Source organism: Furipterus horrens, unplaced genomic scaffold (genome assembly GCF_987537825.1).
Source record: "Furipterus horrens unplaced genomic scaffold, mFurHor1.1.pri manual_scaffold_17, whole genome shotgun sequence".
Classification (NCBI taxonomy): Eukaryota; Metazoa; Chordata; class Mammalia; order Chiroptera; family Furipteridae; genus Furipterus; species Furipterus horrens.
In genome coordinates this window covers 24,016,894-24,044,823 of record NW_028327187.1, presented here as the reverse complement: position 1 = coordinate 24,044,823, position 27,930 = coordinate 24,016,894, and the positions used below count along the sequence as shown (strand labels likewise).

At 38.2% G+C, this 27,930-nt stretch overlaps 1 protein-coding gene across 1 annotated transcript in view; it reads right to left on the bottom strand.

Moving 5' to 3' along the window:
- The window catches only part of GPC3 (glypican 3), a 408,165-nt gene that overhangs the window by 39,849 nt on the left and 340,386 nt on the right, over positions 1-27,930 (bottom strand). The window contains exon 7 of the mRNA XM_090263980.1: positions 12,096-12,255. Within this exon, the coding sequence (XP_090120106.1) occupies positions 12,096-12,255 (160 nt within the window). The remainder of the gene's footprint in view (positions 1-12,095; positions 12,256-27,930) is intronic.

Sequence of the window (27,930 nt, the reverse complement as noted above, 5' to 3'; positions counted from 1 at the left end):
CTGAGATCAAAACAGCTATTCAGTGCTTGAAAAAAAACAGCGATAGTGCCCAAACTTGTATCTTCAAACAGCTCAAAATTAAGGAAGTTCTGTTGAACAGTTCAGTGTGATTTTACTTGGTGAGATCATGGGCTAGAATGTTTGAAGACCAATCTTTTAAAAAATATTTTATTTATTTATTTTTAGAGAGAGGGGAAAGGGGAGAGAAAGAGAGGGAGAGAAACATCCATGTGTGGTTGTGTCTCACGCGCCCCCAACTGGGGACCTGGCCCGCAACCCAGGCATGTGCCCTGACTGGGAATTGAATCAGCAACACTTTGGTTTGCAGGCCAGCGATCAATCCACTGAGCCTCAGCAGCTAGGGCTTGAAGTCCAATCTGTAACATCTGTTTCATTTTGGTTTATTATTTGAATATTCTTGGACCATGAGTGATCAGATGGGTATTTGAATTAAAAAAAGATATTAAAAAAAGGTTTATGGATCTGGTTAATAGTTTCCAAGTTAAGGAAGTTTCCAAGTCTAGGATTCTGAATCCTAGATTTCAGAGTAACTGAAAATGAGGGGCTTTTTCATTTCCCAGAACAATTTTTGAAAAGAATAATTTTCTCTTACTCGTGGTGGAAAGAGGTATTGATTGAAACCTAGAACTTTAAAGGATGAAGGAAGGAAAGTAAATCTTTCAAGGTACTCCCTTCACTTTATAGTATGCTGGTAAGTATTTAACAACTGGCTTTTGAAAAAAAATGTATGTTGGTTTATTTTAAGTTTTGATGGAATAAAGGACATAGAGCACACAATTTACAAGTAATAAAAAGTATACAATACCCTTTACCATAAATTCCGTAAGACAATTGATTCTCACAGAATGCATTCACTGATTTTGCCAGACTTACATCTGTAGCCAAACCAGGGTTGCAGTTGATGAGAAAGTGTAGTCCCTGCAATAACATTGCCTGATATATTGCTTTACATTAAGGAGCAAGACAAAAAGAAAAGATGCATGCTGTAAGTTCACTCCTTCATCAATGATTGGAGTGACACCTCCACTAAATCAGATAATAGTTTTCAAACAATGGAAACTCAATGTTTTGTGCTATTCACAATGTAACAGCTACAGAGACAATACGACTTAAAGTTTCACCTGTACTACTAACACTTTTCCATGAACAAAACAATAAATAAAGCCTTGATTTGTGGTTTTTGCCAACTTCTGTGGTGTAAATATTTCCATCATGGTCAATTTCAAGCTAACAATATGACAGTACTATACAGAGTTGGGAAGTCTTATCTAGTATGTCTGCCACACAGACACAATAGACACAAATAAGCTCAAGAGCATAGACAGTAGTAAATATAATAAAATAATCATTATGTAATGAGTTTTGAATATTATCTTTGTTTTTAATGCAATCTTTTAATTGTAAATCTATGGGATTTAATTTTTAATAATGGCTATGTCCAACAACTGGCTCATGAAAATTCTGAAATTTAACAATTGGCTCTTATGAGCCAGTGTAAGCTGATACCAGTCCACTGTTGTCCTCTCCCCCATCTAGATTGCTGCTTTTGAGTCAATTATACCATTGGGTCTAAGGGTGAGGAGGGAAACGGGCAGAGACACAGAGAGTAAGCTACTCTTCCCTCCTCAAAGAGGGGTGTGCTGGTCTATTATTTATTACGAGTCTGCAAGGAGAGGAGTACAGAAATTGCAAGTAAGGCTTAAAATTTTTTATAGCAATTTAACAGGTTTTTATTTGAGTCTCATAATTAAGAATTGTGGCTTGTATGTAGGCCTTTTTAAAATTCCCTTTTTTACAGTAATTAATTTTTTTTACCATATTTTATAAAAGTATTGGTCCATGAGAGATTTGGAAGAACAAACCTCCTCTGCCAAAGTCCTTCACCACAGATAACTTGAAATACACTGGTGTATTCTGTGAGGCCAGTATCAGAAGGGAGAGAGTGGTGCAGCAGATAAGTGTAGATTAGACAACCTTGACATTGAGCATTCAGCATTCGCTCTAACCATTTGTAGCTGGAGGAGGGGCTGTATCTCAGTTTGCTTTTCTAACATAGTGGCAGAAAGGCCACAAGCTTGGAAATAATCTAGCAGAAATGAGTACTGGGTTCTCATGGTAGTAAAACAAATCTAGAAGCTGTGGGTGACAGACAGGATGTTGAAAAGAATTGCTCCCTGGAAAAGTCTGCCATTCCTAAGGATCCATTTGCTTGGGAAAATAGATGGTTCCAGAAAGTCATAATTGGTGACATGTGCTCAAATTCAAGCAGAAATGAAAAACTGCCTCATTGGTTTGCTCCGCCACCTTAGTTCTCATTTGCTCTACTTACATGTTTGTACGATACAATAAAACCATAGCATCTAGGAGCTATACAGGACCATGAAATCCAGGAGCCTACGATGTAGGTATCTATCCACTCTCTGACATCCCCACTTTATCCCACCCAACCAAACTTCCTGAATATATGGTTATTTAATCTCTAGTCAAATACCTCCAGAGTTAGGGAACTGATTGTTTTCTAGAGCTACCCATTCCACTGAAGAATAGCTCAAAAGGTTAGAAAGTACATCCTTTTGACAGTCAAAATATATCTCCTTGTAAATTCCATGCATAGGTTCCAGGTCTACCCTCATCTTCCATATGCAAAGCCTCTAACTATTAGAAGACAACATTCATATCTCTCTAATTTTTCTTTTGCATAGACTGAACATTGCTTCTTCTTTTCACTGTCCTTCCACTGACACTGTGTAGATTCTTCACCATCCTGTTTGTTCTTCTCAAGATGCACTCTAGGCTACAGACACACAATGTTTCTTTCACACAGTGTGCCCTACCTCCTCACAGGAGTCCCTACTCTTGTGTTGACTGAAACAGGGATCTCATGTTATTTTGCTCACAATTTCACCTGCTAGCAGCTGAATGATACTTTGAGGTTAATTAAAGAAACAGTGAGGATGAAACCTACCAAATAGGAGGCAAAAGAAAGCAAATGCTGAAAAGTAAACACTGCACATGAATAACTGAAATACTTATTGAACATCTACTAAGGGAAAATCACGGGCAAAGCAGGGAAGTGAAGCAGAGGTTGGTGATTGAGAGCTGATAACTGTATATATAAAATGACAAAGACTTGCTTTCTACCCTCTTGACACATTCTCATGTTCTCGTTAGCCAAGGAAATGGCTTTACTCTGAAACCCATCTGAAGGTGCTAATGAGATTGCCCCCTGTTCTGACATAGGCTGTTCTCACACATCACAATTTGTAGAGTAGCCTCCACTCCATTTTTATTTATTTGGTAATTTTATCATTGCTTAAGTCCATTAATAAGGTACAAATAAGAGATTCTGTCTGCACTGGTGCTCCCGTTCACCTTTTTAAGGTTTATTTACCATCACTCATACCCATTAGGATTATAAAAAATGAGGTCAAAAGAGAGTTTTAAAAAGAGTAAGTATATTTGAAAATGTTAAGAACCATGAGTACCATGGACCATTTTGCCAAATCACTGAACATCTCAGCCAGGTGTGTGCTTAGGTGGGCTCTGTAACAAGGTTTTCTTTCAAAAAGACCAATCAAACAAAAACTTGCCAGTAACTACATTCCTACCAAAGGAAGTTGGACATCTTGGACCTGATAGACAATAAGGGGGTGGGGGAGATGATGACTGTCCTTTGCTCCTTTTGCCGTAGTAATAAAAGTTAAAGGACAGCATTGTCTAAATTGAAAAGAGAGACTTGATAACACATGTGTGTGTATGTGTGCATGTACATGTGTTGGTGTAGTTTCAGGGGTCTTATGGAAAATCAGTGATTGCAAGGCATCTACCTGATGGCTCTGAGGCCCTCCTCCTCTCAGAGTAGCCTGGTTTCATATCTGACTCCAATCATGGCCACTAGGACTGTCCACACCAGTCACTTTCAACTTCTGTCATTCTCTGCAGGCTAATGATTCCTTGTTACACTGGGATCCTCTAATTGTGCCCCCTCAAGAGACCACTGTTTATCAAGGGAACATAGGACCACTACACAGGTTTCATTAGTAATCACATCTTTCTCTCTTTCTGATACGATATTTCTTCTTGTAGGGGAGCAGTTCCTATTTGATGGCATGTGAATCCGCTCTCCCAGATCCCTTGGGGATGTTATACTTCAGCGACTGCTTCACTTCCATTTGACAGCTCAGCTAGAGGCTTTGGGCTTGCCACCTTCCTGGTGCTTCCTCCTCTACTTCTCCACCAGCTGAGTATTGAATGTCTCTCTCCCATTTGTTCTTGTTTTTTCAGGATTTTATTTATTTATTTTTAGAGAGAGGGGAAGGGAGGGAGGAAGAGAGGGATGGAAACATGGATGTGTGAGAGAAACATCAATTGGTTGTCTCTTGCATGCCCCCAACTGGGTAAGTGGCCTGCAACCCAGGCATGTGCCCTGACTGGGAATCGAACCGTTGACCTTTCACTATGCAGGATGGATGATGCCCAACCCACTGAGCCATGCTGATCAGCGTCCCTTTGTTTGTATCCATACAGGATGGACACAATTTATTTGAGGTTTTCACTAAACTGGCCAACATGGCTTCATCCAGAGAGAATCAATTGTATCATTTAGCCACATTCATACATTCAACAGTTTCCTTTTAATTTTAAAATTGATTATAAAGTTTAACGCAATGGCTATAAATCACTCACACTCTTCCTGACACTCCCCCAATTCTTATTGTTATGCATAAGACCCCTCAGCAAGTATAATTATTTACAGCATTACTCTTGATAAACATCTCAGAGCCTAATGGTTTAGATAGGAAGCATCACAGGGCAGTAGTCCTAGATAAATGAACCCTACAATATATCCTCCGAACTAATAAGAAACAAACTGCTTGAAGCATCTCAAGTTATGGTAACCTTCTAACAACATTTTACCTTTCCTTGCTTTCATCACCAGTTTACCTGTAGCAATTCCCTAGTCGACACTAAGGCATGGGAAGGCCCTATTCTGGGTACAATTCTTCAATGGGCAGGTAATATCACAGTTAAAAATTTACATCTAAATCCCTCTTTGTGAGCCATGGGAACTGCACAAAGCTCTGGGGCGAGGCAGGAATGGCAGTCCTGTCAATCTATTAGCAAGAACCACCTCGTCTGTATCTGGGTGCAAGTGGTGCTATAGTGAGCTTTGCTTCCCTGTGGCATTTCATATGTAAAATAAAAGATCACGGCCTGAAAGCAGATTGCTTATAACTAAGAGCAAGATCAAATGGAAAGAATCAGGGATCCTTTCTTGACCCTCCCCAACTCATTGTCTACCCCTGGCCCCACTAACATCAAAGAAAATGAAATATAGCTGTGATTCTTTCAAGATGTAGGTAACTACTACTGTTGTGACTGTGGCTATTTGCACAACTCAGTGGACATATTTGTCATTGTTTAAATATCTTGTCACTGGGCTAAAGCAAGTTAATGAATAATTGAAAATGACACCTTGGGGATGGAGAAGAGGGAGTGAATTATAATGAAAATTGTTGGCCAGAACATTGGGGACTTCATTTATAGTTTTAGCTGTAGGCTTTTGGAAACTAAAACTAACTTATACTCAGTGGTACTAAATGATATTAGTAATATTTCTCTAAATGGGTAACTGCTTTATAGTTTATTAAGTACCTTTATGTCCATTATCACGTGTTTCATTCAACAACTTATAAAGTGAGCAGGTCAGAAAATGTTTTATCATTATTTTTGCACATGAGGTATATGAGGCTCAGATGGGCTGAATGGCTTTGTCCAAGGTCAAAATCGTGGGAAGTGTCAGAGACAGAACTGAAACTCAGTTTGTTTGACTCTTTAGATGAAATGCCCTTTTCTTTTCCCAAGCTTCAGCAGCCTAAGAGTAGGAGGTTATCATGTTCACCCATCAGATAGGATCTACCTTTCATTGCTGATAACATGGAGTCCCTTACACTGAGGTCACATGTTTGAGGAACTGATATCCCAAGAAAGAGGGTTAGAAGGAGTCACTGCAAGATGTTGCCTGAGAATTTCAGGAATGGATTACTTGGTGGGAAGCAACCAGCAATGTAACTGTCAAATATCTGGTGGTTTTTCAGACTGCAAAGAAAGTAGGTTTGAGTTGTTTAAATTAAATTATAGAACACATTTCAGGAAAACTTCCATAATTAATTTATTCCTGGACTCGTTACCAACAGAGCAGTGTAAATAGATATATTACTGTATCCACATGTATTTTGAGCTCTGTATAGGACTCAAGAACTTTCCCATTAAAACAACTCCAGGACATTTTATTCCCCTACAAACTTTCTACTCAATCTTCAGCAGGCAATATAATTTGTTCTAGAGCATGAAAATTTTGCACATGTCGCCCATGATAAAATGCCAAACATAAAGTTCATTCATTTCACCTTTTTCATCAAACCAACCCATTAATGACTTTATCAATACATGTGACTACTAGCCCACATTTATGAAGGTTTCACTGGAAAATGTAGAAGAACAGTTAAGCAATTGAATGTGTTCTTCATCTTCTCTGTGCTCATAGGCTTGTTAAGAGTAGAAACATAAGGTTATACTTGTTTCACTAAAAAAATAAAAAATAAATAAAAATCATTGGATTAAAAATAGTTTCTAATTGCTTTTCAAAAATATTTCATTGAACTTATTTTTTTTTAATGTATTGATTTTTTAGAGAGAGAGAGGATGGTCAAGAGAGAAACATCAACTTGCTGCTCCACTTATTTATGCATCCATTGCTTGATTCTTGTAGGTGCCCTGACTGGGGACTGAAACTGAAAACTTGGTGTATCAAGACAATGCTTTAACCAATCAAGCTACCTGGCCAGGACTTCTAATTCCAGGGGTGTTTTTTTTTTTTTTTGAGTCATTTTTCTTTTGCCTTCAGATTGTAAAGTAACTGTAGGGAGGTAATATTCGGTGCAGAGACTCATGGAGTCCACAGCTGTGAAGTCTTAATGGCTTCACTCCAGTACTGCTGGGAAGAGATGACTATTGGGGGACAGAGCAGACAGCTGCTTTCCCTCACAACACCTGGACATAACAGAGACAAACAGCAAGAGGGGCCTGCCTAGGCCTGGATTTCACTATCATCCTCACTCTCAGCCAAAGAACAAGTGGCAAGTTTTTTCATTTTCAGTTCCCAGACTGACATGAAGAGACTCAAAGTTTCTTGAGGGCAAACATTTCCACAAGAAACATTTGTTTAATATCAGCAAGAAATAGTCATTTGGTTTTAATATTGGTTCAAGTCCTAAGCCCAAGACGTGTTTTATGATCTCTTCTCAGCCCATCACCAACTAACTGGATCCCTTCTTATTTTCATGAAGCAACAAGGAATGTTTCTGTCTTCTACAGTCTGATTCCACTTTCCTCTTCCAAAGAAATAGGCTTTCACAGTATCCATGATCACTTTGTCCTGTCTTTGACCCAGCATGAGCCAAGATTTTCTTTTTTAAAAATGCCTCACCATTATAAAGACATTAGACTCACCAGAATGTTCTGTCTGTACCCAAAGAACACTGCAAGCTGGAGCAAGAACAGGTATAAGGAGGACAAGGAGTGAGGGAGTGGTAATGCAGATGTCTCTAAGATAAGCGAATTTTTGCTGTGAGTTGATTTGTGTGCATTTGTTTTAATTGTGTTTCCAACAACAGGTGTGCATACCAAGATTAGTGCATGCACATGTGTGCATGCATACTCACATGTGTCTCTTTCTGTGTGGATGAGAGTGGGGACTTGGCGGAGAGGCAGCAGATGCTTAGTCATCATGTCTTGGCCAGGGACACCTGGCTAGAACTTGCAAAGCTTCTCAGGGATCAGCCCCAGCCAAAGCATTAGGAATAGCCAGTTTCCCAAACAGCTCACAGTAACAGTTTCCACAAGGTCAATAACTAGAAACAATGCTGATGGTAGCCCGGCAACAAGACAATCAGCTTATTGCACTAAGTCCATCCATCATGGATGACCTGTCTTTGGAAGGGAGCCTTAAAATGGGTATTAGTGCAAAAGTGTCTCATAACTCACTGGCTAAATTCAATCATTCTAGAAAATGTGCACCTAACGAGATGTGAAAAAGCCAAAGAGCTTCCAGAGATTTTAGAATAATAATAGTCTCCTGGTTGTTATAAATATCGGTAGAGCTTACCAGGTTACAAATCACTTTCACACTCATTATCACATTTGGTTTTCACAGTAACTCACTGATATAGGCAAGGACAATTCTCCCATTTTACAGATGGCAAAACAGAGGTTCAGAGCAGCTACATAACTTGCTCAAGGTCCCACTGTTAGTAAATGTGCTAGAACTTGAACCCAAGTGTCCTAATCTATCATATGGGTGACTGGGCTTTGGACCTATTCCATGCTCCATAGAATAGTCAACTCATTGTGGGGTACTTTAATGGATTCTTAGATGATTGAAGTATTAAGCCAAAATGCCACAGGTACTTAATTAGAAGGTGGTAAGGGCTGCAAACAGATCATCCAGGGATCTTCTTAACATGACCTTCTGATTCAGTAGGTCTGGGATGGCACCTGAGATTTTGTATTTCTAACAAACTCCCAGATGATACAGATGCTGCTGGTCCATGGAGCCCACTTGGAGCAACAAGGGGTCAGGGCGTAATGCTGAATGTTGGTTACCTAGTCTTAATAGCCTTTCATGGGTCTTAACCATAAAAAAACAAGGCAATTCTAACCTACATCTTCAGACTCTTGGAGCTTCTAAAGGTCACCAGCAATATCAGCAGAAGACTAGTGGCTTTAATAGTAGATAACATATTTTGAGGTCTTGCTAGGTGCCAGGTATGTGCCAATGGTTTGCATGAATTATTTTACTTAATCGCCAGAACTCTGTGAAATGGGCTGAGGGAGACGAAGTAACTCACCAAAAGGGAAACACATTAGCCTTGGTACTGAGAAGCGAAAGGAACAGGTTAAGCTACAAGCATGGGTAAGATATCATGTCATAGTCATATCACCAACAATGACATTTAACAATCAGAAAGAAGGGGCAGACCCTAAGAATTCTGTGTTAAATTTAGAAGTAAGAATTAATAGAAAAAGAGAGTACTTTGGAAGCTTTGGGATGAAGAGTTTTAAAGTGTATGTAGCCCAGAAAGTGTGGAAATTTCTCAGAACTTATTAGCATCCTGGTGAACAAGTGTGCTGAAGGCCAGGTATAGGCAGCCCTTGGTAAGAAGTCTAGCTTGCTAGATTGAAAAAGTCAAGGGAGCAAGAGTAGGGAAAATGAAATCTTTTTGAAAGTGGAAATAACTCAGGAGAAAGAAACTGGGAACCTGTAAGGTCAAGAGAAAACTCAAAAGATGTCCCTCAGAGACTCTCATAAGTACCTCGCCAGGGACTAGAGCCAAATAAATTAACACAATCACAGATTGCTGGCACTAGTATGGCCTGCAAAAATTGTCTGGGCATTCCCTTTACAAACAGAGAAACTGACTTCTAAAAGGAGGAAGGGGTTTCACCTAAGGCACATGGGAGTTGGAAGCAAAGCCAGATATAGAAACTAGGTGTCCTGCACTTCATCCAGTGCATCAAAAGAAGGGAAAAACTGAGCCAGGGAAGAGACATGCTGGTTATGGTGCAAAAGGTCTGTTCATGGACAAAAGAGACAGAAGAGTTGGAACATACTTTGAGCCTTATTTTTCATTCCCAAATTGTCCTTAGGAGGAAAGAATTTGGAAGTTCTAAATGAGATGGTGGTAAATGAACACAGTGTTCCAAGTCTGATTGACTAAATAGATGTTGATGAATCACCAGGACCAGATGGGATTTACCCAGATATTGAGTAAAATTATATAATAGCTGAGCAAATTGTACAGCCTGTAGTTCCAAGTAGCTAGTGTGTTGTGAGCCCAGCAGATTTCCAATGAGTCTTTCCCTCCATGAGAAACATTTCAAAGGGGACCCAAGGAATCCAGGCTGGTAGGATCACTGAATGTATTATGCTAGTGTAACCTATCGGGAGTAAGGCATCATTTTTTTCCTGTGAATTAAATCAACCACCATTTGTGTAGTGTTTTACAGTTTACAGAGCACTTGGGTTTAATTATGCCTAACTAATTGACTAGAATTCTTTGAGAGAACAAATGTGCATATGGACAAAGGGAAACTAGTGGATGTAATCTATTTCAATTTTGAAAAGATCCTTGACAAGGTCCCACACCAAACACTGCTTAAAAAGTTAAGTCACCATGGAATTGTGTAGTAGTGTTTTGAAATGGATAGGGGAGTAGCTTACAGGCAAGAAAGCAAGAGGAGGGACAAGCAGGAACTTTGTTTGGAGAAGTATAAACAGTGGTGTGTTTTAGGGTTCAGTGCTGGGACCGGTTTCAGTGAATCATCTGAATAACCTTTAGATCACCAAAATCTTTTCTGGGTAGCAAAATGCAAAGCAGACTTTGTCAGTGTTTTATGATTGTATTGATGAGCAGAGCAAGAAGAATCAGAGTAGAGCTGTTCAAAGAGTGGCCTCCGAAATCTCACTGCCTGGCTCTGAATCCTGACTGCCCTTAAAGAATGCATGATCTTAAGCAAGCCACTCTACCTCCCCCAGCATAAATTTTCTCTTCTGAAAAGTGGGAATAATAATAATCTCTAGTTCATGGAAGTGTTGTGTAAATGATATGAGGCAACGCACATAAAGCAGCCGAGATGTAGGATGGTAGCTCAGGAGAGCCCCATACTGGTATAATAGTTAAAGAATATTCATTGCAGCATTACCCTCAATAGCTAACAAGTGAAAACAACTTCAATGTTCATCAGTGGCTAAATGGATGAAAAACAAATCATGGTACATACATATAGGGAAGTATTATTCAGCCTTCAAAAAGAAGGAAATCCTATCATATACTAACTACATCATGGGTGAACCCTGAGGACATGCTTAGTGAAATAAGCCAGTCACGTAAGTGCAAATACCACATGAGTCCACTTTTATGAGGTACCCGAAGTAGCCAGATTCATAGAAGCAGAAGGTAAAACAGTGGTGCCAGGGCTGAGGAGGGGGAAAAGGGGGAGTTACCATTCAATAGCCATAGAGTCTTGGTCATACAAAATGAAAAACTTCTAGAGATCTGTTTTACAACTTGCATGTAACTAACGACACTGTACTGTACACTAAAAAGTTTCTTAAGAAGGCAGATCTTAGGTTAGGTTTTTTGGGCCCCCCAAAAAGTCACAGAAAAAAAAAAACATTAAAAGAGCCAGAGTGAATGAGATCTGTGTTTTCTCTGGAGAAAAGAGAAAAGACAGAAGCTTAAGAAGAGACCTCTGCATGATATCCAGTTTCAGGGAAGAATTAGGAAAAACTAGTGAAGGAAAGAGGCTGAAGGAGGAAGATGAGCATGTATGGTCTTGAGTCATGGGTGGTAGGATTTCAAGAAGTCTGTGCATTGAAGAGGGAAGAGCATGGCACTGGAAGTCTCAAGAGTCAAGTTAATTTTCAGTTATTCCATTTAGATAACTCTCATTTCTTCCCAGTTTTCTTATTTGTAAAAGGGAAACAAGAACACCTATCCATAGGAGAGTACTTTGTGAATTGAGAAAATAAATACAAATCTGAGGGGGTTTTTTGTTGTTGCTGCTGTTTTTATATAGCTCTGCAGTTATGTGTCGTAGCCTATGTGAGAATACTTGTAAGAAAGCAAAATATGATGTTCTAAGAGGGTCAGCTGATATCTCTTCCTTAGAAAGTTACCCCATCACTGGTTTTCAATAGATTCCCAAGACTGCATTTGTTTTATAATTGAAAAGCACCAAGGAAATGTCCAATGGGAAAAAGCCAACTGATTAGGTCAGTCCATTTTAGACACCGAAAAACATGAAGCTACCCTTTTAACCTACCCAGGTCCAGAGGTTTACAAAAGGTTACCTGAAAAATTCATTTTCTAGAGTATAGTCTTGCCTTGAAAAGTTGATGGCATTGTGTGTTGCAGAGATTTTGTGGGAGTTACAGAGAACAGATTCAATTGGTTTTTAATTTCCAAGCATCATCATGTTAGCTCAGATGTGAGTCGGCAGTGATCAGTTACCTGCAAGGAAGCGGAGCTGATTCTTCACTTTCACCATCCCATCACCAGAGCCTCCGATGCACTCATCTTCATCATCACCGCAGTCTCCACTTTCAAGCCCCTCTTCATCAAAGGTTTTTTCCAGAACTCTACCTTTGGGCACAGACATGGTTCTCAGGAGCTGAAAGAAAACAGACAGAAATGTAGCAGCTCTTCATATTTCTTGGGTAGGTATAAAACACTGTGATATTAACAGGAGGCATTAAAAATGCTGAAAGAGCCCTGGCTGGTGTGGCTCAGTGGACTGAGCACCAGCCTGTGTACCTAAAGGTCACTGGTTTGATTCCCAGTCAGGGCACGTGCCTGGGGTTGTGGGCCAGGTCCCCAGTTGAAGGCATACGAGAGGCAACCAGTTGATGTTTCTTGTGTATCAATGTTTCTGTCCCTCTCTTTCTCCCTCACCCCTTTCTCAAAATAAATAAAATATTTTTTTAAAAACTAAAAAAATGGTGAATGAGTTACACAGAAACTTTTAAAAGTCATTTTCATATTTAAGTACATATAGACTGTTTATACACATTGGAGTTCGATACTCCTGGACTTTTCTAAGGCATTTCATATGATTTTCTACTCCTCTATGCCCCTTACACCAGAGTGTGCATTGCATAAACTTTTCCATGTCACAGTATTTAAGTTCCTGAAAACTTCTGTGGTAGGAGAACTCACTGAGGAGGAACTTGGTACATCATAGGCAGAGCATACTAATAGGCTGAGAGTACATTGAGATCAGAAAAGATCCCTATGGAAGCCCCTTATATTTATAGTTACATTTACTAAATTAAAACAACAAATGTTTCTACCAAATGAATAGAATAGCAGTAAATTTTCTATATACTTTAAATAAATACTTACAATTAATTGCCATGTACCATGCCTTCATCACTAGAAAAACTTTAAAAATAGTCCCTTCTCCCCATAATTTTAATAAGATGCTTTGAGATTCATTTTGCTTTTTTTTTTTTTTTTTTTTTTGTAGATGATATGCCTACTTAGAGGCATGTTTGATTTGCTCTTCAGTCTCTGGCTTTTCAGACACATTGTCAATGCCTTTCTTATGTTATGGTGACTACCACCTCCAAAAGTCTTTCTACTGACACAGAAGCCCAGCTCAAAGCATGAGTGGTCTCTGAGGGCAGTTCTCAGACTCCATTTTATTTTTCCGCACCCTCTCTCTATAAGGTTGTATTCCAATATCCTCTATTTCTACCCTAGCTTCTGCCCCTCCCACCCTTTTTACTCCTAAATCTTAGTTCCACCTCTTATTTTCAAATAACAGTCAACAAAAGATTTTAGATATACTTAAATTGATATTCTGTGTGATTGTGAAAGAGGTAGCTAGGAAAAAAGAAAAAAGCTGCAGACACAGGCACTTCCTGGTCTCTGTGGTTTCCATTTTCTGTGTTTATGGTCACTGCATAATGTACTTTTATGCCCTGTACTTGAGATTTAGCTGCTATACCAATATCCACTTGGAGCAAGCTACATACCATAGACAAATTTGACTCTGCAGGTTTATTTTTTAAGCGAAGAAAGAGAAGTTCAAATAGTTCTTTCCTGCTCAACAATTTCTAATGGTGTTGGAGAAGCCAACACACCTACCTTCTGCTACTCTAGCACCATCTCCACCCTGCTACTCTAATGTATCCCTTCTCTAACCCTCCCCCATCCTCTACCATTCATCCTACAAATTTAAGTGGAAACTATAGACACATAGGCTAGGATAAGCTAGACTAGTGGTTCTCAAAAACTTTTAAATATCTTTTATTGATTATGCTATTACAGTTGTCCCATTTCCTCCCTTCCCCTCTTCTTCCCAGGACCCCCTTTGCCTCCAGCAATCCCCTCTTAGTTCATGTCCATGGGTCATGCATATAAGTTCTTTGGTTTCTTCACTTCCTATACTATTCTTGACATTCCCCTGTCTATTTTGTCCCTACCAATTATACTTCATAACCCCTCTAGCTTTTCTCCCATTCTCCCCCTTCACCCTCCCAGCTGATAACCTTCCAAGTGATGTCCACATGTATGATTCTGTTCCTGTTCTAGTTGTTTACTTAGTTTGTTTTTTTTTTAGATTCAGTTGTTGATAGTTGTGAGTTTGTTGTCATTTTAATGTTCATAGTTTGAACTTCTTTTTCGTAAATAAGTCCCTTTCACATTTCATGTAATAATGGCTTGGTGATGATGAATTCTTTTAGCTTTACCTTGTCTGGGAAGCACTTTATCTGCTCTTCCATTCTTAATGATAGCTTTGCTGGTAGAGTAATCTAGGTTGTAGGCCCTCGCTTTTCATCACTTTGGATACTTCTTGCCAGTCCCTTCTTGCCTGCAAAGTTTCTTTTGAGAAGTCAGCTGACAGTCTTATGGGAACTCCTTTGTAGGTAACTGCTTTTCTCTTGCTGCTTTTAAGATTCTCTCTTTATCTTTAGCCTTTGGCATTTTCATTATGATGTGTCTTGGTGTGGTCCCCTTTGGGTCTAGCTTGTTTGGGACTCTCTGTGTGTCCTGGACTTGTATATCTATTTCCTTCACCAAATTAGGGAAGATTTCTTTCATTATTTTTTCAAATAAGTTTTCAATTTCTTGCTCTTCCTCTTCTCCTTCTGGAACCCCTATGATTCAGATATTGGTGCATTTAAAGTTGTCCCAGACGTTCCTAAGCCTCTCCTCATTTTTTTTTAATGTTTTTTATTGATTATATTGTTACAACAGTTCCAATTTTCTCCCCCTTGTTCCCCTCCCCCCAGCACCCCCCTCCCCCAGCAATCCCCCCCAAGTCCATACCCCTGGATCGTAAAAATTAACTATCCCCCCCCTCTCAAATATTAGGACCCTTTGTAATCTTGTAAAGGACAATGGGCGAAGGTCTCAAGCTCCTCTAGCTGCTTCAAGCTGGACATGGTCGTCGTCCTACCTACCCTTGGGTCCAGAAAACCCTAATAAGAGTGGGGGTGTGGAGGGGAGGGTGGCCTTCCCACATGGGGAAGGATCGTGCAGACTCCAGGTCAGTTGGCTGCCTTCGGTCAACGGCGTGCTTGGTTCAACAGGCTGGTGTCCTCTCCTCATTTTTTAAAATTATTTTTTCTTCCTGCTGTTCTGATTGAATGTATTTTGCTTCCTTGTGTTCCAAATCATTGATTTGATTCTCAGCTTCATCCTCTCCACTATTGATTCCTTATAGAATTTTCCTTATTTCACTTAGTGTAACCTTCACTTCTTCCCTTAAGTTTTTGTGATACTCAATGAGCTATTTGAGCATCTTGATCACCAGTGTTTTGAACTTTGCATCTCTTAGATTGGTTATCTCAATTTCGTTTAGTTTTTTCCTGGGGTTTTGTTCTGTTCTTTCATTTGGGCCATAATTCTTTGTCTCCTCAATTTTGTGGCTTCCCTGTGTTTGTTCCTGTGTATTAGATGAGTTGCTTTGACTCCCTGTCTCAGAAAAGGCACCTGTAAATTTTGTGGGGTGGAGCCTTAGGTAATCATCAGGGCAGAGCAACATGCTTCACCAGTTTGTGGCTGTGTGGGGGGAGGGCTCAGAGAGGGGACAATGTCACTGCCTGGCTTCTGAAGGTTTACCCAGCACTCACGCTGTTTCTAGTCACTTCACTTACTTCCCGTATGTGACTAGCACCTTCCCAGCTGTTGCCCTGGCAGTGAATCCCAGAGAAGGTGGGTTTGTGTACATTCTAAGTCCGTGTGGGCCCTTTAAATGGACTCTCCTGAAAATTTGGCACTTTCTTCTGCCACTCCAACCCCCACTGGTTTTTACACCCAGAAGTTTTGGGGATTTATTCTCCCAGTGCCAGAACCCTGTGCTGCACAGCCTGGTCTGTGGCTGAGATTGTATCCATCCCAATTTTTATTCACCACATGTGAATGGTGGATCGCCTGTTCCACTGCTCTCTCTCGGGGCCACCCCATGTCTCTGCACCTCTGCTTGTTCCATGGCTTCAATCCTCCTACCCATCTAGATGAATGTGGCTTCTTTAAATCCGTGGTTGTTGGACTTCCATACAGCTCAATTTTCTGACAGTTCTGGTTGTTATTTGGAGATACAGTTATTCTCTATGGTTGCACGAGGAGATGAAGTGTGTCTACCTATGCCTCCATCTTGACTGGAAGTCAGTACTCCTTATACTCTTATTGGGAATCCCAGAGAACTTTTATTTATACGTTATATCTATTGGCATTTACCATCTTAGAAATTATAAATGAAAAAATTAAAAACTATTTAAAAGGTAATTTAAACATAATACTAAAACCATGATATGTTTTAATGAAAACATAAATATATTTCCTATGACATAAAACAGTTAGAAGGAAAGGTGACATTCTTTTACATTTTTGTAAATCTCTTTAATGTCCCGCTTAATATGATAGCTGAATTATCATATCTACTTCTTCATTCAATCTATTGTTATATGTTGTTTTAGTTGAAACATTTGAAGAAAATCTAGCCTTTCAAAATATGTCATGGAAAAAGAAATACTTTAGTAGCCTTTTCAGGTAATTGTGGATAGTTTTCATTGATACTACAGAAAAACTCAAGTGGTAAAGGTTGTCACAATGTAGAATATGAAACCATATAGATAAACTTTTCATGTTCTCTTACATTAAAATTCATTGGTATGTTTTGAACTTTGAATAGGATTTTTACCTATTTTGTATCATCGCACATGGGTCACCTGGAAAAAAATGGGCCCACTGAGCTATGCAAGTATTCCAAATGTTAACAGCTTTCATTATATGTTATCAAAAATAATATTCATTAAAATCACCTACAATCTCATTAGGAAAGTTTTTATATATTGGGAAACTTCAAAACTCATGATGGGAGATGCACATTCCAAATTTTTAACTGTTTTCTTGAAAGTTTGAATTTTATCATTGGCAACAAATACTGTCAGTTTTTCCTTTAACTGACAGGCTCTCCTTGTTTCTTTTGAAGAAAATGTTTAGCAAATACTCAGGTCTGTATAACTATAGTTTGTCAGTCATTATCTCAATAAAAATGGTGTTTCATGAAAAAAAGGGGATAGTTTAGCTCATTTAGCTTAAATAATCCCGCAAGTGCTTTTCTTTGAGACACACATCAGCACAATTTACAGTAGAAATACCTTAAATGTACTTCACATTTCATAACACAGAATTTTTAAAAAAGGATACTCAAGGGTTAAATTTTAATAAATTTATCATTTTTACTGATTCAACAATGACATTCTTAAGTGAAACTACCTTTTATTTTTCCTCATGTGTATGTATGCTGTTGAAGAATAGAGTGACTGTTACTACAGTTTGGTGCCACTGTCTTGACTCACATTGTGGTACCAAAGTTGTACTCACCATTGCTTTTGTACCATCAGTGCAAATAGCAACACAGTGCAAAGGCAAATGACATCTTGATATTTTTTTTGCAAGTAATTTTGACCTTGTGAATCCCTAGGTTTCATGGATTACCAGGGTCCATAAACTATTCTTTGAGTTCATCTAGACTATAATATCACTGTAGGTGACCAAAACATCCTAATCTCCCTCTTTTACCATCCTTTCTTATGGGAAAGTTGCTTTCAACATAAGCCATTTAGGTTAATTTTCAAAAACACATCCTTCATATGTGTCACGGATTACCTAAATTAGAACTGTTTACATAAGGGGATTTCAGGTTAGATTATAGACTAGTGAACTTGCTATTTCTCAAGCATGTTTCACATCTGTGCCTTTCATTAATCCCTTCAGCAAACATTGATTGAGCACCTAATAGGAGCTGTTTTCATTTCTATTAAAAACACCACATTCTTTTAAGCCAACTTCAAATGTCACTTCCTTAATAAAGCCTCCCTAGCTACCGTAGATGGTCATTCTAAGTTTTCCCTTTCCCTCTTCTACCATTGTTCCCTTTATCTGTACCTCCTAAATAGCCCTTTATGTATACAGCCTGGTATTATTTGTACATGTGACTTTGCTCCACCACCAGACTGAGCTCTCTGGGAGCTGTTTCTTATTTATCTTTGAACCCCATAGCATTTAAAGCAGTGTCTTGCACATAGTAGGCACTCAACAAATGTGCTACTGAACTGAAGCAAAATAAAGTGACATGGTATCTTTAATCTTTTTAAAAACTCTTTCCACAGACTCATGAAAAAGGAGAAAGGCAAAGCACAGATTAATTATACAAGACCTGTGAATGAATGGCTAAATCCTTTTGGATGACCCTGGCTAAGATCTACAACTAATCTCTGAGAGGTCATTTCACAACCTCGTGTACAATGCCCTCAGTATTCTCTGGTAGTTCGGTTTGTTAAAAGTGCTATTAAAAAAAAAAAAAAAAAAAAAAAAAAAACTTTAAACTTTGCCATTGAGATAACTTCTTTAGTTCTTAAATTACTCCCACTTTTAGAGACAACCTCAGCATTGAAGAAGGATTATAGTATACTTTCCAATCATTTTACACAGACATCTGCTGATTAGCCTAACCCTCACCCATTAACAAAACAAATCCAAACCTAGAAAGCTATCGTTAATGTAAAAGTCTTCTTAAAGAACAGTCTGAAGCTCTAGAATGCCAAAAGAAGGGTAATCTGTAAGAGAAGAGAAGTTGCCAGCAAGGACTGTGGATTTAATACAGCCTGGAATTTGGAACAGAAATCAAATCAACTAATTACACTTCACAATATTGACCTTTTTGTTCCCTCTCTCACTCTTTACAATGTATTCCAGACTGAACACTCACTTTATAAAAAGAAAGTTACGACGGCCTTCACACAAAATCAGGTAACTTTAGGTGCCTAATGCTTTTGATTAATGGTTTGCCATTTTCAAAGGACACTATTCTATTAAGCTTTTTTTTTAAAGCCAAGGCTCAGAATAATTATTATCAATGCAAACTATCTTATTAAAACACAGTACTGATTATTTCACTCTCCTACCCCCTCCACCCTTCTATAAACCTGATATTTCTGCATGCCTTAGTGAGAAGGCCTTTAACAGCCCAACTTTTTCTACAGCTACTCCTCTCCTTGCAAGTTTGAGCCATGTGAGACTATCACAGTTGTTTAAATATGCAATCAATTTTATTTCATAATTTAGTGTTAATCATATGTATCAATATAATATAAAAAGGTAAAAGGAAAGAGAAATAAGGGGGAAAAACCTAGTTATCAAACTGTAATAAACAACATTTGTATTTTCAAAGGTAGGTAGGTAGGGGTGTGTATGTGTGCGCGCAACATTTTTACATAGTTGAACTTGGACTTTAGAATCAGACTGACTGAGTTTGGAATTCTGATTTTTCCACTTACTTTTTTCCTACTTGTTAACTTTTCTGCTTAATTCCTTAAACTTCAATATCCTCATCTGTAAAATGAGGAAAATAATTCCTGCCTCATAGAATTGTAATGAAGAAATGTAATAAATGCAAAACTTTAAATGTGATAAAATACTTAGTTCTTTTGTTTCTATAAATAAAGATGGAGTATCAGGAGCATTCACATAACTTTTCTGTATTTTTAATTATTTCCTTAGTTTCCCATTAGTAGGATTACTGGGTCAAAGGGTATATATGTTTTCATACACTATGGGAATGAGTCTCCAATTTTATATGAATCCACCTAGGATGACTGATAAAAGCTCAAGCTCCCAGACCCCATCTACAGAGCTTCTGATTTAGTAGGTGTTGGGTGAAGCACATAAACCTGCATTTTTAACTAGATCTGCATCTCCATCTTATCAGGAGCAAATCATAGACTACACTACTAAGAAAGGCTATTGCGGTGTTTCCCAACTTTCCAGAAACCATCTTTGGACAAGAGTCAACTTAGCCCTATGTGTGTTAGAATCCTTAATATATGCTCTTAAAACCTTTTTTTTTTTCTGTAAAAAGTAAATGCAACTTGATGATTTCATTTTCACTTATATATGAATATCATGACCTTTTGTCTTTGTAGTTAATGAAAATACCCATGTGTAAAGGTGATTAGAAAGGGAAATATTAGAAGTCAACTTTGGAACAGGTACTTAAGGTTGTATAATAAAAGGAAACAAAAAGTCTGGAATAAATACTTCAGACAACTAGAACCAAAGTATTAAGAGTAAAAAAGACTTTCTAGAATTTAGCAATTTCATGTTCTTAAAACCATAATAACCAAGATAACAAAGGATCTCTGCATAATGGGACAATGTGATTTAGCCAAAGCTCTTTCTGTGCTTGGTTGACAGGAGAACAAAGATCAAAGGACATACTGGTTGTTCTTAGGGGGATCAAATATGCTGAAATTAGACCAATGAGAGCAGCAATTCTTGATCTGTCTATATGGTGTAAATAATGTGTCTCTTAGAATTATCTTGATTGCAAAGATATGAACCTTATCAGCCACATATTGTGCTAGGGCATAACATATGTTTTCTCATGTAATCCTTGAATCCTCACCATCAATTTGTGTAACAGGGAAGACTTCCATCCTGATTTCCACATCAAGGGAGGCTACTGAGGCTCAGAGAGGAGACACGACTTGATCAAGAGAATGAGTAAGTGATAGAGACCTCATTAAAAATAAAGTCTTCTGCTCCCAAGTCCAGGGCTTTTCAAGAAAAGCCTGTTGTCTTAGGTAAAGACGTTAACTAATGGGACCTTCATTTCACACTTTTGTCTTTTTGACTACCTTTACCTGAAATAATTTCCAGTTCAATCTCAATTTTTCAGATGCTAGTCATGAACTATACCTTGATGGGAAGGCCTTTTGTTATTTATTGTGTGTGAGGCTGGGTGGATAATGACATTGATGCCACCTGCTTGTTTTCCCCAGCCTTGTCATCTATTGCATCTTAAATAATCAGCCTATTTCATCATAAATGGCCTTGTTTTGAAAAGCTTCAGTCACACTGGTTAGAATAGAATGAAAAATTCCATTACTGCTGCTACACAGCTAAGAGTTTTCTTGACTTTAATAAGCTCTTTAGCATTTAAAAAAATAAAGAATAAGTAACAAAATAGATCCTGCAAATATGGGGCTTGGTATGTATTTTGAGGAGTTAGCTGGTTTTGTCTCTTTTGGCTACTCACATACCTCTCTCTAGGCATTTAAAAAATATCTGGAATCCAAATTACATTTTAAAGCCATTGAGCTGGATTTACAAAACTAATTTTGAACTATCTGGATGTTCAGCTTTATACAACCTGCAAGGAATGCTTTGGGGGCCTGGCTTTCCATGTCCGTGGCAATGTAAACACATATTTCACTGTCTGTATTTGAGTAGCATAAGCTAATGGGAAACAAATGTGGTGGCTCCAATGAATCCCAGCTTTTCTGGGATGTCATTATTGTTTATACATTGTGCACATCCACAAGGCCTAGGGCACATGACCTCTGCTTTGCACGCACACTTTCTTTGAACAAATGCACTTTATAAACCACTGCCACAACAAATTGGAAACAATGGCAACTCCACACATTTCACATGAAGCCATACTCTAATGTATAGGGCTAGAATTAAAGGCTATATATGCAGGTTACACATTAGAGAGGCAATAAAGTATATATAATAGTTAAGAGTGTGAACTTTGGAATCTCCCCAGTATGAATTTGAATCTCCACTCAGCCTATGTACTAGCTGTGTTACTTTAGGAAGTCACTTAATCTGCCTGAGCTTCAGCTTCCTCATCTGTAAAATGGAGGATAATGCCATTCATTAACTTCACAGGGTTGTTGAAGAATTAAATTAAATAGCACCATTAACATTTCATAGTCCCATGTATCCTACTTTCACAGAACTTTCCACAGTTTGTAATTATATATTCCCTCTTCCACACCCCCCCTAGGCTGTGTGTGTCACGGTCTTTGGTGCAAAGTAAATGTTTAATAATATTCATTAAATGGATGAATGAACCAATAAATAGAACATGTGTAAAGTGCTTAACACTTTACTTGGCAAGGTAATAAGTTCTTGAATATGTTAACCTGCTGCTGAAGATGATGATGATCAAGAAGAATAAAGGGAGGAGGAAGAAGAATAGCAGTAGCAGCCACAGCAACTTACACAAAGAGCTTATTACAGTGCCTCGTGCGGCTTAACAAGTAACACTCCATGGGCAAAGACTGAGGCACCAGAAGGAAGTCTGAGAAGTCCTTCTGGATGCCCCGAGCAAGATAAAGATCTGTGCATTAAGTATACATTCAGAGATGTTTAGGAAAGAGCAAAGGGTCTGGCTATAGGCTGTGCATCCATGTGCATCCATGTAAGAAGGGCATGCACACCCACATATGCTCTTGTCTGAGCATTGCTTCCAATGTCCACCTCTTATCCACAACACACACTTTCTCTACCACTTCCAGCTTCCAGCTTTTTACTTTATGTTTTTTAATGTAGCACTGAAACTTGTGAAAATAAGTCCTCCCAATTGAAAAACATCGGGATAGTAAAACAAACCAGGATACGAAAATGACTCATGGACATGGACAACGGGGAAGGATATGATTGTGGGAGAAGGGATGGGCTTGGTGGGGCGAGCAATGGGGGAAAAATAGGACAACTGTAATTGAAAAACCAAAAAATAAAAGAAAAAAAAAAGAAATATTAAAAAAAATGTAAAAAGATATGATCTCACAAAATAAAAGTGTGCCAAATGAATAGCCAGAAAAGAAGCTAAAAAAAAAGACATTAATTAAACTTAAAATCATTTAAAAAAAAAAAGAAGCAAACTTGAGGTGGAATTAAAACTATTTCCATGGGGCTCCCTCGCAGCGGTAGAAATGGCTCTCTGCAGCCTTAAAGTAAATGATTTATAATTATATTACCAATAGTTTACCACTGTACCGAATTTTATTCTTTTGCAAGGGGAGGCATAGCATAATGGTTAAAAGTTCATACTCTGGGGTCAGAAAAGTTATCCTCAAATCTAGACTCTATTACTTTCTAGCCCTGTGACTATAAATAAGATATTATTTAACCTCTCTGAGCCTTATGTTTCTTATCTATTAAAATGGATAGAATAATACCTGTACCCATCTCCCACACTGTATAACTGTGGGGATTAAGTGAGTAATCCACATAAAGTGTTGCACTTAGTATCTGGCAGTAAGTGCTCACACAATGATATGTTAATATTCCACAGTAAAAACCATATATTTATAAAATCTGAATCTCCGAAGGGGGATGAATTTTAAAGTTTTGGCACAATTAACATTTAGTTCTGGCCTGGGTAGGGCTCACTCTGTGGGATGCTATAAGGCCCTCAATAAATCTTAGTTGGTGTGCCATTACTATAAACATTTCATTTATTTTTATAATTAAAAGGACTTCCATATCTCTTTTCTCATCGATGCACCCAGGACACCTGCAAGGCAGTGGTGTAATTTTTAATAGTCTCATTTTATAAATAAGAAAATTGGAGCTGAGAGAAGCGAGGCAGCATGCCCATTTTTAGCCTGAAAACTGTTTAAGGGTAATGTGAGGCTGTTAGGATTTGGAATGGGGCCGGGGAGGAGGGCGTATGTACACTCCAGCATTAACTTGAAAATTGGAAAGGGCATGGCCCTGGGATGAGCACAGCGTCTGACACATAATAGGTGCTCAGAATATGCTTGGTAACTGAAAGAATGAAACAATGGGTTAACAGAATAAATAAGCATTTTATTCACTGACTTTGGATTTCTCCCAATGTCTGTCTCTTCAACCCTGATATGTTATTGCAATTGTTCTGGTATGGTAAGAGCTGATCCTGCCTAGGAGCCCTAGATATAAAGGCTAGACAGCCAGAGAGATATTAAGATGGACTGAATGACAGACTGCCAGCATTCACATTATTTGGGCCACCCTGAGAAGCAGGTCCCATTATCCCTTCCAGTTGAGGGAGCCTCCTCCTTTGGTAAAGTAGGGTCAAGTCAAAGAGGAAGGCAGAAAATTGATCTTTTTAAGCAAATGAACAAACTAACTCAAAGGGATGTGGCCAACCCCTGCACTGAGGCCCCCTAATGAGCCTCTTCCAATGCCAGCTGAATACTGTTAGATTAGTTGGCCTGAGTGTGTTAATTCTGGGCTCTGAAGTGCCCTCCTTTAGGATCTCCAGCCTTACTAGAATAATCTCAGTCTAAGGGGCCATAAACCTCACATAGTACAGTTCCAGTTACAAGGCTAGCCTAGCCTCAAGAAGATGGCCAAGTCCTTCTACCTTGCCAGGTGTGGCAACAAAATGCAAGCACATCAAGATACTCTTGCAGGATACCAAGCCCAATTTCCCTCTGAAGGCATCTGATCCTGGCTACCACCATTGCTGAAGATGAGTGAATTTTTGTCCTTGTGTCAGTTTTAAACCATTGTGAAAAGCCAAAAGGACAAAATACAACAGTTTCTGGAAGAAAAGCTTGCTTCACAGACATCTGTGAGACCCCACAGCACTGCTCAGTTTCCAAAGGAATTGTCTCAGTTTGATGAGAGCCACTGATGAACAGCAATAGTCCAAGGGCAAAAGTATCCCAAGATATCACATATTTCCTCACAGAACTGAGGTTACACAGACATGATCTGAGCATTTACTTTTATCCTAGTGTGTAAAGTTGATTCATTCCAAATAGACATCTTGTGGTTATACTTTTGGGAACTGAGAATTCTTGCCTCTAAAAATAACCTCTGTGTATGAACCACAGCAGCCATGTCATCAAGCAGAGGGCTTGAAGAGTCAGCCTCAATGACTGGAGGATGAGGGTGCACTCTTCTTACAGAAGTCTTCTGGCCCACCAGGGATTAATGAGATGCTTCTAGTTTCCCTGTCAAAGTTTCCTTACTTTGAACACTAGGCCTAGATCAGAATTTACAAATAGTTTTTCAGTGAAAAAGTTTTATTTTTCTGGTATACTCTTCAAAAAATATGAATTTTTAAATATGTTTCAGATAATTAAGGTTACATTGTAGTACTCTGAAGTAAAATAAATGACCTGGTGCATCTGGTACAAATAAAATAGCTGGGACTTGATGAAAAGCTAGATTCTGAGTTTCTAGCTGTTGTTTCCTTCGAGGTAAACAGAGCTTCAAACGTTTCTAGTTCCAAGTTTTAGGCTATAATCCCAAGGGGAAGATGGGCTCCCCCAGGAAACAGGAAATATGAGTTAAACTTATTATAATATTCATATCTAATCACATACTTTAAAAGGTTGAAATAGAAGAAGCAAAAGAATGGTGCTTTTATATACTTTTTAGTCTCATTCCTTGACTGAAGATTAACTTAAGAAATGCTTGGGTATTGCTTTCAAATATGAAAAATTGGGATGTGTCCTAAAAAAAGTGCTTTCTTTGCTAAATACAGCATTAAAGATGCTAGAATGATTAGCTTTTTCTGAATCCACCATGTATAGGATTTGTAGAACTTTGGTCACAAAAGACAATTAGAGTATTGGAATTTTCTGAGAAGCACTGACCACCCTAATTACATGCTGCAGCTAGCAAATATTTAAATACTTCCTTATTGTGATACAGTTTTCCTTTCTGTACCTCCAGTGGTTTGAATGGATTGGTCAAACAGTGGATGAAGGAATGTGAAATGGAACTACTGGTACTCTCCAATGGCAAAGGAATTCAAGTACTGTCTTTCCAAAACCATTTAGGACACTGAAGGAAAAATCACTGAACACTGTAATTCAACTTCAGCTTGGCCATTAACAATTCAAATATATGCTCTCCTTTGTTGGAATTCCATATTTAGTCAAATGGGCTTAACAAAATTCAGTCATTCACATCTAGTTGTCGGTATTGGTGATAATTTTTCCAGTTTTAGCTTAGTCAATTCTGGTTTCAGAAATTCTAGTTGCAGAATTATCTGCTGGGTTGATTGTAGTTGTACACACATTCTGAACATTCTGTTTGTTCATCATACTTATGGATAAAGCTTATGGTAATATTCATCTTTGAAGAAATCAACTTGCATGTCATAATGAGACACATCAGGGAAGGAGATGATTGGGAAGCAGAGACCTTACTTCCCAGAGGATGGTGTCCAATATGAGAGATGGAGATATTAAATGCATTGAGCACCCAAAAGTGCTCAGCATTGCATCCAACATCTCACTAAAGGAATTAGGTTGTAGACTTAGAATGATAAATTAGAAAGGACCTGAGAGATCATATGATCCAATCCCTTCATTTTACAGATGAGCACAGCAAGCCCACATAGATGATAGTTAGTAGAGGTTTTCAACTGCCTAATTAGGAGTGGATAACAGGAGCTAGCTTTCTGTCTAATCCTTAGGGCCGTAACTTTCCCATTAGGATGTTGTTATATAAAGATTAGCTCTCCTAAAATAACTAGATTGTACCTATTTCAACATTTGCATTCATAAACCAGTGGGATTTTTTATTTGGTTGATGGCTTCTTCTAAGCAAATATCAAAAATAGTATGTCCCAGTTCTAAGTATTCTAATGTATTAGGTAAGAATCCCTGAAGAGAACCATAAAATAAATCACTGAGTTGAATTTAGAACTTATCCTAATTGGCTGATTGTTGATGGCTTTTAAAATGGTTAACAGCATATAATCTTAAATCCATATGTACACCAATATGTTAATTAGCAACGAATATATATACATATATATATTACCAAAAGTCCTCTTTTTTTTAAAGCAACATACATTTATCTGTTATATTCTAGTCAATGTTTTTTTTTTTTTTTTTTTATTGAGTCAAGTATTTCCTGGTTTTAATTTAGCTACATGTTTGTGTATCACTTACAAATAGGGTATATCATATAGACCTTTTATAAAGCCAGATAATTCATAGTAACAATTCCCTTCAGAATCTGAATAAATTTCCTATGGGCATCCACACAAATGAAGCCACCAAGTAATTGCAGTGGATATATATTGCCCTAATTGCTGTATGTTTACACATAAAATAAAATGTTACTTTATAGTTGACTGTACATTCTTAAATGCTGTGAACACTGATATATTTCAGGTTTTAAGTTTCCTGCTCAGCCTACAAATTGTATTACCTAAGAGAAACTGCATTCTGGCATTCAAATAAAACCCATGTTACTTGCTTGTTTAATAAGTTATAAACAAATTTGACCTGGAGTCATAGCTATATTTGGCCTCCACATATCATCTTCTGATTGGGCAGCACAATGTGTATTGGAAAGAGCATGAGAGAAGCAGTCAGGTGTTCTCAGCTCTGTCACTCCTTTGATCTGGAGGGGAAAATTTCTTCCCCTCTCTGGGCCTTATTTTCCTAATATATACAAGGAAGGAGTTGGACTGCATGAGCTCTCTTTTCCTGATCTGACAGTCTATGAATTTTTGAGATTGTTAGAGGAAAAGGGGAAATTATTTTGGAATAATTTCTTGTGAAAGAGAGTTGAGTTATTTGGGGTTTGGGGTTTTTGTGTGCATGTGTGGCAATGTAAGGAAACCTGATCTTAATTTCAGCTTCAACACAGTAAGAAATAATTGCTAATCAAATGTTAATAAAATGCTTACAGGCTTTAGGTCTGGAAAAGTCATTTTAAACACTTAGAAAAACAATCAGGGATGACAGCTGTTTTTTCACCTGTTCCTAGAGGAAATTCTTAGCCTTTAACCATGACATCCTCCTTTTTTTTTTTTTTGGTTTTTCAATTACAGTTGTCCCCTTTTCCCCTAGACATCCTCCTTTAACTCAACTACAGTATATTGAAATCTACTAGCAACCTTTCGTTTTGAATTATACATGAAGATCATGAAGATATTCAATTTAGAGAATTTTCTTTTCCTTGACCTGAATTCTTTCCATTCAAAATTTCCAGCACCATATTAAAGTTCCTGCTTGAAAAT